This window comes from Oncorhynchus mykiss, chromosome 3 (assembly GCF_013265735.2).
Source record: "Oncorhynchus mykiss isolate Arlee chromosome 3, USDA_OmykA_1.1, whole genome shotgun sequence".
NCBI lineage: Eukaryota > Metazoa > Chordata > Actinopteri > Salmoniformes > Salmonidae > Oncorhynchus > Oncorhynchus mykiss.
Window position 1 is genome coordinate 51,299,765 of NC_048567.1, and position 13,404 is coordinate 51,313,168.

Here is a 13,404-nt window from a genome sequence, read left to right on the forward strand (position 1 = left end):
ATCAAATCCCTTGATGATTACAGCAATGTTCCTCCAAGTAAAACATCAAATATCGGCGTATAATAGCCACATTAATAGCCATATAATAGCCATATAATAGCCATATAATAGCCATATAATAGCCATATAATAGCCACATTAATAGCCATATAATAGCCATATAATAGCCATATTAATAGCCATATTAATAGCCATATTAATAGCCATATTTGTTTTTCAAATGACATGCAGTTAGTTTCAAGTTATACATAGAGGTGAGTGGTACAGAGTGCCAGGGACTCATTATGAGATAACAACTTGCGGTGGTGATGCTTGTGGTTGTGGTGTGTGTGCATGTGTGTCTGGTGATGGAAGGGAATGTGTTATTTGGTGACTCTCATGTGAGAGCCAAACTGTCTATTTGTGCCATGGTTGTACCGCTGTACACATCTGCAAGCAGAGCAGAGTGATATCGTGACATCTTCAGGAATAGAAATGGCTTCCTTCCGTTTAGTACTAAGCACAGCTGTGAAAGAGCCTGGTGCCATGCCATCTTTACCATCCTTCTGCTGTCTGACACACAGCTCATTGTTTCACAATATCAACTATTTGTGGATAGAAAGTGCTAATTCAAGAACTGAAATAGAATAAAACACCACATGACTGATCCTTGGATTACAAGGTGAGATGCAGTTCCTTTGGAAAGTATTCAGACCCCTTGACTTTTTCCACATTTTGTTACATTTTAGCCTTATTCTAAAATGGATTAAATAAAACAACACACACCCCATTATGACAAAGCAAAAACAGTTTATTTTATTTTTGCAAATGCATTAAAAATAATAAACAGAAATACCTTATTTACAAAATTATTCAGACCCTTTGCTACGAGACCAGAAATTTAACTCAGGTGCATCCTGTTTCCATTGATCATCCTTGAGATGTTTCTACAACTTGACTGGAGTCCACCTGTGGTAAATTCCATTGATTGGACATGATTTGGAAAGCCACACACCTGTCTATATAAGGTCCCACAGTTGACAGTGCATATCAAAGGAAAAATCAAGCCGTGAAGTCAAAGGAATTGTCCGTAGAGCTCCGAGACAGGATTGTGACGAGGCACAGATCTGGGGTAGGGTACCAAAACATGTCTGCAGCATTGGAGGTCCCCAAGAACACAGTGACCTCTATCATTCTTAAATGAAAGAAGTTTGGAACCACCAAGACTCTTCCTAGAGCTGGTTGCCTGGCCAAACTGAGCAATCGGGGAAGAAGGGCTTTGGTCAGGGAGGTGACCAAGAACCCGATGGTCACTCTGCCAGAGCTCTAGAGTTCCTCTGTGGAGATGGGAAAAACTTCCAGAAGGACAACTATCACTGCAGCACTCCACCAAACAGGCCTTCATGGTAAAGTAGCAAGACGGAAGCCACTCCTCAGTAAAAGGCACATGACAGCCCGCTTGGAGTTTGCAAAAAGGCACCTAAAGACTCTCAGACCATGAGGAACAAGATTCTCTGGTCTGATGAAACCAAGATCGAACTGGCCTGAATGCTAAGTGTCACCTCTGGAGGAACCTGACACCATCCCTTACGGTGAAGCATGGTGGTAGCATCATGCTGTGGGGATGTTTTTCAGCTGCAGGGACTGGGAGACAAAGATGAACGGAGCAAAGTACAGAGAGATCCTTGATGATAACCTGTTCCAGAGCTCTCAGGACCTCAGACTGGGGTGAAGGTTCACCTTCCAACAGGACAACGACCCTAAGCACACAGCAAAGACAACGCAGGAATGGCTTCGGGACAAGTCTCTGAATGTCCTTCAGTGGCCCAGCCAGACTTGAACCCGATCAAACATCACTGGAGAGACCTGAAAATAGCTGTGCAGCAACGCTTCTCATCCAACCTGACAAAGCTTGACAGGATCTGCAGAGAAGAATGGGAGGAACTCCCCATATACAGGTGTGTCAAGCTTGTAGCGTCATTCCCAAGACGAATCGAGGCTGTAATCGCTTCCAAAGATGCTTCAACAAAGTAATGAGTAAAGGGTCTGAATACTTATGTAAATGTTATATTTCAGTTTTTTATTTGTAATAAATTTGCAAAACTGTCAAAACCAATTTTTGCTTCGTCATTCTGGGGTATTGTGTGTAGATTTAATGAGGAGAAAAAAATACATTTAATCAATTTTAAAACAAGGCTGTAACGTAACAAAATGTGGAAAAAGTCAAGATGTCTGCATACCTTCCCATACCTACCTTCATCAAATATCTGGCAGTATTATAGAATGTGTGACGTCTATTTCTGGACTAATTCTACGACGAGAGAGAGTAGAGCCTAGTATCTCCTCAGTGAGATATCCTGTGATGGAGGCATGATAATAGAGGCATTTGCTAACTTGTCATCCGTTTGTTCATCCTCATTTCCCTTGAAACCGCCTGGCAAATGATTTAGCATACAAGTAGCTCTGGAGACCGTGGAGTAGAAGAAAACACTAAACCGCTTGTATCAAACCCATTGTGATTCGGAACATTCTGAATGTAGTCTCGGGTGGTTATCCAAGATTGCTGGCATTTGCTGAATTTGTCAGGCTACCATTTTCAACCATCACATTTGTATGCTTGAGTACCACCCTTTGTTCAGAGATTCCTAAATACATTGTCAAATCATAGGACTATCCATCTTTACACTGTTTATTTTTATGTGGTTTTGGGGGAAACTAACAATTATGTTAGAATCTGTGGAATCTACATAATAGCATGGCTGGAATGGATAAATGCAACCACTATGAGAATGGATATGTGGATAGACCTACTTACTTTCATTAAGCCGTATCTAAAACGAGAAAGTGACTCTGCATTGCAGCTGGTTTATGTATGGGTCAATACTTTGAAAAAGGATAGAATGAAGGGTTCCAGGCCGCAGTATGACCCAGTCCACCACACCGGCATTTCACATTTGTTCCCATGCGCATGGCTGCAAGTCACAAGGGATCTGTGCAATATTGTTTCGCTTGCATGAGAGACTTCTTTCTATAAGACCCGATTCTACGAGACCTAAATCTATGATGCTCCAGAGAGAAATAGGTAAATGTTATATATATTATGAAACATATTATACATATAAGATAGACTATGAATAACAGTAATTACAAATATAACAGGCAGCGTAGAAACCACTGAGATGGAGCATGAGACCAAATTCAAAGGGCAGCATGCAAGAGAAGCTGCAACAGACTGTTGTTGTGTTCCAAGATGATGCTCATCTAGCTAATGAAGATAGACTGTAGCTTGGTTTCTATGGCACTGCTCTGGAGTTATCCAATTTCCTTTACTGCACATTAGGCGCCACATCCATGCACAGCTAGAGGACTTCAGTCTCCCAAAAGCAATCAATGAGGCCAGCACAATTCATTTACAGCCACACAACTGAATTAGGGCTGGCGAGCGCATGGATTTGCAAGTACATGGAAATGGACATCAGCCTATCGAGTTACCAAAATACAAAGCAAAGAGTATAATTACACAGAAATAATCCACCAAATGGAGTTAACCAACCTCTTGCAACATCCACGTTCAGTTGTGCAACGATTTATGCTGACGCCGAAGCAATAGTTTGCTAAATCCATGTTGTATCACGTACAGTATACATTTCCAACTGAAAGGTTGTAAATGGCAACTAAACATTATTTTAAAATTCAATAAAATAACTTTTTTTGCTTCCTGTTTTTTCCTGTGATTGAAAAATGACCTTGGAATACATTTCATGACAAGGACGCCCCAGGAGAAGACAATGAATAAAACAACTTATACTAAATGGCACATTAAAGGCCTGCCCTATCATCAAACACCAGCCGTTAAAGGCCCTCTCTGCCTGACACTCTGTGGTGCCTTCGTCTCCCTTAGGACGTTCAAAGATCCATTCCTCTCACAGGACTGTGATGGCGGATGGTGACAGGATGTCAGGAAATTAAGCAGTCATGGCTCATGGAGCCTGGAGGTGGACCGGCTCTTCAGGGCTTCCCCATAAGCACTGCAACACAGCCAGACAACAACAGACACTTCCTGAGTTCCTGCCATCCCTGGCTCAGCTTGCATCCTTTGACTAGCTAATTCACCGCTGAAGTCAGACACTAACTCCAAATCAAAGGACTCCTTAGCTTTGGAAACATGCAACATCACTGGGAGTGTCACTGATAATTATGATGTTATGGAAGTTAAAGGAAGACAGTGAGTGGGACGACAAAACAGCGGAAGTGAAAGAGGAGGCCTCCCACTGGGTATCAGACACCTCTGACGGTGAATAAACAGATGGGAACAGTGACATTGATAACTGCTGCAGCTGTGGGGACTGCAGGTACTGTATGAGAGACCACAGGATCCGGGTTAATAACTGTCAGTTACCTGGCAGAAGGCTGCTTCAATGAGGGAAATACATGTTTAAGGTATCTGGATGAGCAGACACCCCCACAATCCCAAGCCTAATGCAAACTGCAGCAACCTACTGCCTTAGAGATAGCGGTTCATAAATTAATTTAGGGCTATCACATTTATCATGGCCGCTTCTGGAAGGATATTTCACTTGTCTGACTATTGATGGTTAAAGTTAAAGAATGATAAGGTTACACTGGGCCAATATGTCTGCACTCTCTGTTTCCCCAAAGCCTTTAACTTACAAGACATTATATCTTTACCGTTTTTACGTTGCTTATTAAAGCATATACAGTGCATTCGGAAAGCATTCAGACCCATTGACGTTTTCCTAATTTTGTTACGTTACAGCCTTATTCTTTGACTAATGTATACATAAAAAAAAATGAAAATAAGGTATTTCTGTTTTTTTTATTTTTTTTAATACATTTGCAAACATTTCTAAAAACCTGTTTTTGCTATGTCATCATTTGGGTATTGTGTGTAGAGTGATGAGGGGGAAAACATATTTAATAAATATAGAATAAGGCTGTAACGTAACTAAATGTGGAAAAAGTCAAAGGGTCTGAATACTTGCACTGTAACTCGAAACTATATAACCTATAACTCACAGATCATTGAAAACATTCTGACAGACAAAATTATAATCCATTCTCTGTGGCCAGTGTGATTAAGACAGTCCAGCTTCCCATTACATCCTAATGATGGGCTTTGCACAAATAAATGCACACCAGTGTGTCTGTTTAAAGTAACTGCCCAGTGTTTCCAGATTTCTATTAAATATGACGTGTAATTATTTACAATATAACTGGAATAGTTTTCCTTCCAAAAAATGATAATTAATTACAGTTGACGTTGGAAGTTTACGTACACCTTAGCCAAATACATTTAAACTCAGTTTTTCACAATTCCTGACAATTAATCCTAGTAAAAATTCAATGTTTTAGGTCAGTTACGATAACCACTAGTTTAAGAATGTGAAATGTCAGAATAATAGTAGAGAGAATGATTTATTTCAGCTTTTATTTTTTTCATCACATCACAGTTTACATACACTCAATTAGCATTTGGTAGCATTGCCTTTAAATTGTATAACGTGGGTCTAATGTTTCGGAGAGCCTTCCACAAGCGTCCCTCAATAAGTTGGGTGAATTTTGGCACATTCCTCCTGACAGAGCTGCTGTAACTGAGTCAGGTTTGTAGGCCTCCTTGCTCACACGCACTTTTTCAGTTCTGCCCACAAATTTTCTATAGGATTGAGGTCAGGGCTTCGTGATGGTCACTCCACATTGTTGTCCTTAAGCCATTTTGCCACAACTTTGGAAGTATGCTAGGGGTCATTGTCCATTTAGAAGACCCATTTGCAACCAAGCTTTAACTTCCTGACTGATGTCTTGAGATGTTGCTTCAATATATCCAGATAATTTCCCTGATGATGCCATCTATTTTGTGAAGTACACTAGTCAGTCCTGCAGCAAAGCACCCCCACAACATGATGCTGCCACCCCCTTGCTTCACGGTTGGCATGGTGTTCTTCGACTTGCAAGCATCCCCCTTTTTCCTCCAAACATAACGATGGTCATTATGGACAAACAGTTCCATTTTTGTTTCATCAGACCATAGGATATTTCTCCAAAAGTACAATCTTTGTCCCCATGTGCAGTTGCAAACCGTAGTCTGGCTTTTTTATGACGGTTTTGGAGCAGTGGCTTCTTCCTTGCTGAGCGGCCTTTCAGGTTATGTCGATATAGGACTCATTTTACTGTGGATATAGGTACTTTTGTACCTGTTTCTTCCAGCATCTTCACAAGGTCCTTTGCTGTTGTTCTGGGATTGATTTGCACTTTTCGCACCAAAGTACATTCATCTCTAGGAGACAGAATGCGTCTCCTTCCTGAGCGGCATGATGGCTGCGTAGTCCCATGGTGTTTATACTTATACTTGCGTGCTATTGTTTGTACAGATGAACGTGGTACCTTCAGGCATTTGGAAATTGCTCCCAAGGATGAACCAGACGTGTGGAGGTCTACAATTGTTTTCTGAGGTCTTGGCTGATTTCTTTTTATTGTCCCATGATGTCAAGCAAAGAGGCACTGATTTTGAAGGTAGGCCTTGAAATACATCCACAGGTACACTTCCAATTGACTCAAATGATGTCAATTAGCTTATCAGAAGCTTCTAAAGCCATGACATCATTTTCTGGAATTCTCCAAGCTGTTTAAAGGCACAGTCGACTTAGTGTATGTAAACTTCTGATCCACTGGAATTGTGATTTTATCACTCTGCAAACAATTGTTGGAAAAATGACTTGTGTCATGCACAAAGTAGATGTCCTAACCGACTTGCCGAAACTATAGTTTGTTAACAAGATATTTGTGGAGGGGTTGAAAAACGAGTTTTAATGACTCCAACCTAAGTGTGGGACTCCAACCTAAGTGTATGTAAACTTCTGACTTCAACTGTATGTTAAAAAGCATATTTTCTCTGTTGAAATGCTGTAGGTGTACCCCAACAATAGAATGATTTGGGCGTATACCGGTTATTAAAAATATGAATGCAAATAAACCGCTGATTGGCAAGCTCATCCTACTTTAGACCGCTGATTGGCCAGCTCATCCTTCTCAGGGAGATGACATCATGTTCTAAGAGGAAATAGCCAAGCAATTCTTAAACTGTCTGTTTGAGATACAAGTTTAAGGTGGGGTTTTGGAACAATATTTTCTCCAATTTATGCTTTCGCCACAAATACGATTATGGGATGAGTCAACAACATTTCTTGGATATGAGTTAACTTTTTAAAGTGAGACTTTCATTGGGCAGTTACTTTAACATCCTGCCTCTCGCCACCACCACTACAGCTCACAGCTTTATTATTGAAAGAACTCTATGCTATCATGAAACTGAGAGAGGACGGCTGTCTCTAGAAAGCTACTGTACTCTAGCAACTTTTTATGGAGCCAGTAGAAACCGACTGTGAACCAGCCAGCACAGCAGAGAACTAGACACCCCCTGACTACAGTGCACATGGATCCTCATAATGGAGACCCTCATCAGGTGTCCTTGTCTAGCCGTCAGATGTCCATAATCAACCTCTGTCACTCAACTCAACATCTAGAGGGAATCTCCAAGCGGGCTAATTGCCCAGTTATTCATGAGGCAGTCTGGAGGCCTCATTTCACTCTGTCTGCCATTTGAGCAACCGCCCAGACACCACCACCACCACCAACCACCACCCCTCTCAGAGTTCTCCTCTGCCAAGCTCTGATGGAGTAGGTCACCTGGTTATTGCCTGTGCTCCTCCAGGAGTTGACTCCATTAGCTAAGGCAATGTGAGGTCTCTGATGTGTCTGTATAGATATAGTGGGTAAGGGAGGAAAAACATGGACCGGCCTCTAGGGAAGAGTCCTCACTACCTGAAGGAACCGCAGCTCCTTCAACTCCCTCGTCTACAGCACCGATCTTGGTGGTACACCTGACTACTAATACAATGTTTAACAGCCAATATTGTTACAGAAGACCATAAAACACTGAGGCCATGATCAAGGTCTCAACAGCTCCACAAATACATTGCTTTGTAAATCAAACACAGACTACACTGTAATAACATAAAAAGGTTATTTGAAAGTTGACTCTTTTGGGAGTAGTATCTGAGACAGTGGCTGAGATGGAATATATATCAGGTTTACCGTTGGGCTTTGGATGTCACTGTACTTGTTTACAACAGTAGTTGCCAGGTAATATACAACCATACCTCGTCTATGGAAACTATGAGTCTGTAATTCTTTTTATTTAGTGACAAAACATTAGGGAGCATGGCATAGGAGACAAGATGTGACAAAAGGGCCCAACACAAAATGATTTAGGTTAAGAGTAGAATTCATAAAGCTTACACTGTGTTGCATTGCACTCCAGACAGTCCTCTGGTAAAGCAGCATAGCAATGGGAAAGAGAAGCATTTTAATTAAATAAAGTGAGACAGTGGAGGAGGAGAGGGAGGTACACAAAGACATTACATCCAAATGCATACATCCAAAGACATCAGAGTCCTTCAAAAAGAGCTAAGAGGAGGAACAAAGTTAAGGGAAATCATAATTACTATTCATTAATGAAATTGATGGAAGAAAATGTATATTTTCTTATAATGGGATTCTGGCTTTAGCCCGAAGCCATGCAGAACATTATTTTCTCAATCCATTTAAGGATATTATTTTCCTGAGTTACAAAACAATGTGTTGACTTTCAATGGAGTCCATAATTAAAATAGTGCAGTCCCAATGAAAAGAAGGTACTGTATGTGGTTGAATATTATAAAGGTGTAGGAATTTAACATGATAAGCAGGAAATGCAAACGCATAGTGTATTCAAAGTTTAAAAAGGATTCTAAAGTTTGTAATTTCCTTTAAAACATGTCAGAGTTGATTTGCCCTAACAAAAAATGTGTCAACCCCTACAAAAATTTCCATGAATTATAATCCACCTAATAATTCACATTTCCTGTTGCTGCAGGATTATTTTTCTGCTGTGAGAAACTGGTCAAATAAGATCCTACATCTGTACATCAAACAAACAAATATTGAATACATTCAAAATTAAGCGTTTGAGGATTATTGAGAGAAACATATTTAACCTTGGATTTTGGTCTCATACAAAATATAACCTTGCATGATAGTGACATACTTTTCAAATTGGTCACTTTGACAAGCCTTAAATCCTGGCTCTCACATTACCATCTGCATATATATATATATATATATATGAGAGAGAGAGAGAGAGAGAGAGAGAGAGAGAGAGAGAGAGAGAGAGAGAGAGAGAGAGAGAGTGAGAGAGAGAGAGAGAGAGAGAGAGAGAGAACTGTGGTAAGGATAATCCATGATGAGAAATGTCCCTCACCTGAATTGGACTGTCAGCTATATGTTGACCTCTACCCTTAGCAAAACATCAAGTTAGGTGTCACTGTCAAGGTTGTATGAGATGAAAATCGGAAAAACAAGATCTAATGAAACAAAACAAAGCTAATCTGATCGAAAGCAAAGGTTTACTTTATACAGCAAACACCTGACTTTGTCAATCTCACAAATTCCATTAATCTTTTCTGTCTTATTTGTGAGGTACACATAGACAGGAAGGGCACAGGATGCTGCACACTTCTCTTTGCCCTCCAGGGTAAAGCTGATGATTTGTTAACAAACACGGATCGATAAAGAGAGAGTGAGTGAGGCCTGAACGGAAGACGAGCACAAATAATTAATTTCCGGCTCCGGGGGCCCTACCATGGCAAATCACCAGCTTTAATAAACAGTGTCAAGGCAGAAAGACAAATGATGTTTACTCTGAAGCAGTGGTCCTGTGGGCTGTGAGTGGGCTGTGTGTGTCTCTGCTTTTCCTTACCAGTCTGTCCAGGCTGGTGCCAGCTGCAGTGGTGGGCCGCTCCTCTGGGCTGTAGGGCCTGAAGCGGGCGTTGAACACATCCGAGACGCCCCGGGTAGACCTGCCGCCCATTCCTGAGGGCTTTGGTTGGCCGCAGCCTTGAAAAATCTGCAATTACACAGAGAAGGACATCCAACTGTTGGATTGCAAGAGGAGCTAGAATTACTTGGGATGTGGAAAAGAGGGAAAACACAATGTTTTGTTAAGGCCTTGTGGATCCTACAGCCCCCATATTGCCAACATGACAGTGCTCAAAGTCACATTGATCTAACCAGAGCCGACAGGTTTTTCAACTGGTGCAAGACCAGCCATATATAATATCATGGAGTTAACTTTTTAATGGATTATGGGCAATTCACCACATATACTTTAAAGATAAACAAAGCTGCATCTGCATCGTGAGAAAGCCAACAGAGCATTTAGCCTTGAACGAGAGCAAGCACCCAACATGCGTAGGCTGAAGAATCTCTTCACAACCACTTCAGTTTTTTTTGCAATGACTACAATTTTGTGGGCAAGTAAAATGCAGTAAAACACTGGAAACACATTAACTACTGTTAGTTGAACTAAGATTATCTGACCATAGGGAAACATGTAATTCAAATACAAAGACCTAAAATTTGATATAATTAGAATGGGTAGCAATACACACCTAAAACATGATCCAGTTGGTTTTCAAATATAAACTGTACGTGACAGAATACAGATGTACAATCCTGCCCTTGTTCTCTACTCCCACATTAAGTCTGTAATGCCATAAACGTTTAATTAGTGTGTTAATGGACTCTACCCAGCAAACCGGGAACATTTCCAGAACATTAGCTAAGATTCCCATTAAGTTCCAAAAACTGTTTTTGATAACGAAATAATTTTCTTAAATGTATACATTTTTTTAAAACGAAATATCCTTTGAATGTTCTAGCGTTCACTAAAAGGTTGTGCACAATATCTGTAACAACCACCACAGAACATTCCTCAAAAATTCCAACTGAGGAGGCGTGCAGACCATCCACCGCTTCCAAGTATATCACTCGCTAATGTTTAATCTCTGAATAATAATGTAGACGAGCTCAGGGCGAGGATCTCCTTCCAGAAAGATATCAGGGATTGTAACATACTCTGTTTCACGGAAACATGGCTCTCTAGGGATATACTGTCGCCATCCATACAGCCATCTGGGTTCTCAGTACATAGCGCAGACAGGAATAGAGAACTCTCCAGGAAGAAGAAAGGCAGGGGTGTATGTTTCATGATTAAACACTCATGGAGTGACAGAAACTCAAGTCCTTTTGTTCACCCAACCTAGAATACCTCACCATCAAATGCCAACGGTATTATAGTCACAGCCGTGTATGTTCCCCCTCAAGCTGATACGACGAAGGACCTCAAATAACTACACTGGACTTTATGCAAACTGGAAACCACATATCCTGAGGCCGCATTTATTGTAGTTTGGGGTTTTAACAAAGCAAATATGAAGAAAACACTACCGAAGTTCTACCAACACATTGACTGTAATACTTGCGCTGGTAAAACATTGGACCACTGCTACTCAACTTTTCTAAAAGTCTAAGGCCCTTCCCCTGCCCTCCATTTGACAAATCTGATCATGATTCCATTTTGCTCCTCCCTTTTTATAGGCAGAAACTCAAACAGGAAGTACCAGTGCTAAGGTCTATTCAACGCTGGACTGACCAATCGCAATCCATGTTCCAAGATCGTTTTGATTACGCAGACTGGGATAGGTTCCGAGTAGCTTCTGAGAATAAAATTGACGAATACAGGGATACGGTGACCTAGTTCATCGGGAAGTGTATAGGAGATGTTCTACCCACTGTGGCTAATAAAACCTACCCAAACCAGAAACTGTGGATAGATGGCAGCATTCACGCAAAACTGAAAGCGCAAACCACCGCAACCATGGCAAGGTGACTGGGAATATGGTCAAATGCAAACAGTGTAGTTATTCCCTCCGTAAGACAATCAAACAGGCAAAATGTCAGTATAGAGACAAAGTGGAGTCGCAATTCAATGGCTCAGACACGAGACGTATGTGGCAGGATCTACAGACAATCACGGACTACAAAGGAAAAACCAGCCACGTCCCGGACACCGGCGTCTTGCTTCCGGACAAACTAAACACCTTCTTCGGCCCGCTACCTAGGACTGTGGGTTCTCGTTCTCCATGGCCAACGTGAGTAAGACATTTAAACGTGTTAACCCTCGCAAGGCTTCCGGCCCAGACGGCATCCCTAGACGCGTCCTCAGAGCATGCGCAGACCAGCTGGCTGGAGTCTTTACGGACATATTCAATCTCTCCCTATCCCTATCCCAATCCCCACTTACTTCAAGATGTCCACCATTGTTCCTGTACTCAAGAAAGCAAAGGTAACTGAACTAAATTATTATCGCCTTGTATCAGTGCTTTGAGAGCCTAGTAAAGGATCATATCACCTCTACCTTACCTTACCTGACACCCTAAATCCACTTCAATTTGCTTACCACCCCAATAAAACCACAGACGATGCAATCGCCATCACACTGTACACTGCCCTATCCCATCTAGACAAGAGGAATACCTATGTAAGAATGCTGTTCATTGACTATAGCTCAGCATTCAGCACCATAGTACCCACCAAGCTCATCATTAAGCTAGGGGCCCTGGGTCTCCGCCCCAAGGTGGTGAAGGTAGGAAACAACACCTCCACTTTGCTGAACCTCAACACAGGGGCCCCACAAGGGTGCGTGCTCAGCCCCCTCCTGTACTCCCTGTTCACCCATGACTGCGTGGCCATGCACGCCTCCAACTCAATCATCTTCTGTGCCCATATGAATAACCCCTATGATGTAACTGGAATGACGAGATAGATGTTCTTCTTCTATGTTTTTGTTTTATTATATCACTGCCATACTGTGTTCAATCTTGTCTAGCCATCTTGGGTCAAGAGGACCACAATGGAAATAAGTCCCAGACTTTATTGTGTGTTATCCTCGATGATCCTCGATGGTCGAATTAATAAACTAAACTAAACTAAAATCAAGTTATCCTAAGGCCATCATACTGTTAAATAGCCATCACTAGCCTGCTTCCACCCAGTTACGCAACCATGCATCTTAGAGGCTACTGCCCTATATACATAGATTTGGAATCATTGGCCACTTTAATAATGGAAAACTAGTCACTTTAATAATGTTTAAATAATGTTTACATACTGCTTTACTCATCTCGTATGTATATACTGTATTCTATTCTACTGTATTGTAGTTAATGCCACTCCAACATTGCTCAAAACATTGCTTAATTCCAATATTTAACTTTTAGATACTACTGCACTGTTGGAGTTAGGAACACAAGCATTTCGCTTCACCCACAATAACATCTGCTAAACAAGTGTACATGACCAATAAAATTTGATTTGATGATTTGAAGTTCTCATTAAGTTTCCCGGTAATGTAATAAAAAATGTCAAAAACATGTATTTAACCTTCATTTAACTAGGCAAGTCTGTTAAGAACAAATTCTTATTTACAATGACGGCCTACACCGGCCAAACCCAGTGTCGGCCAATTGT

General features: G+C 41.2%; 1 protein-coding gene across 2 annotated transcripts in view; it reads right to left on the bottom strand.

The window, feature by feature from the left end:
* Nucleotides 1-13,404, bottom strand: part of LOC110520166 (glypican-6) — a 112,662-nt gene that overhangs the window by 22,844 nt on the left and 76,414 nt on the right. The window contains exons 6-7 of one of the 2 annotated variants that reach the window (XM_021597292.2): nt 9,794-9,940; nt 8,296-8,325 (exon numbers count right to left, since the gene is read on the bottom strand). In XM_021597292.2, coding sequence (XP_021452967.2) covers nt 8,296-8,325; nt 9,794-9,940 — 177 coding nt within the window. The remainder of the gene's footprint in view (nt 1-8,295; nt 8,326-9,793; nt 9,941-13,404) is intronic. The other variant, XM_021597293.2, reaches the window with a different exon arrangement.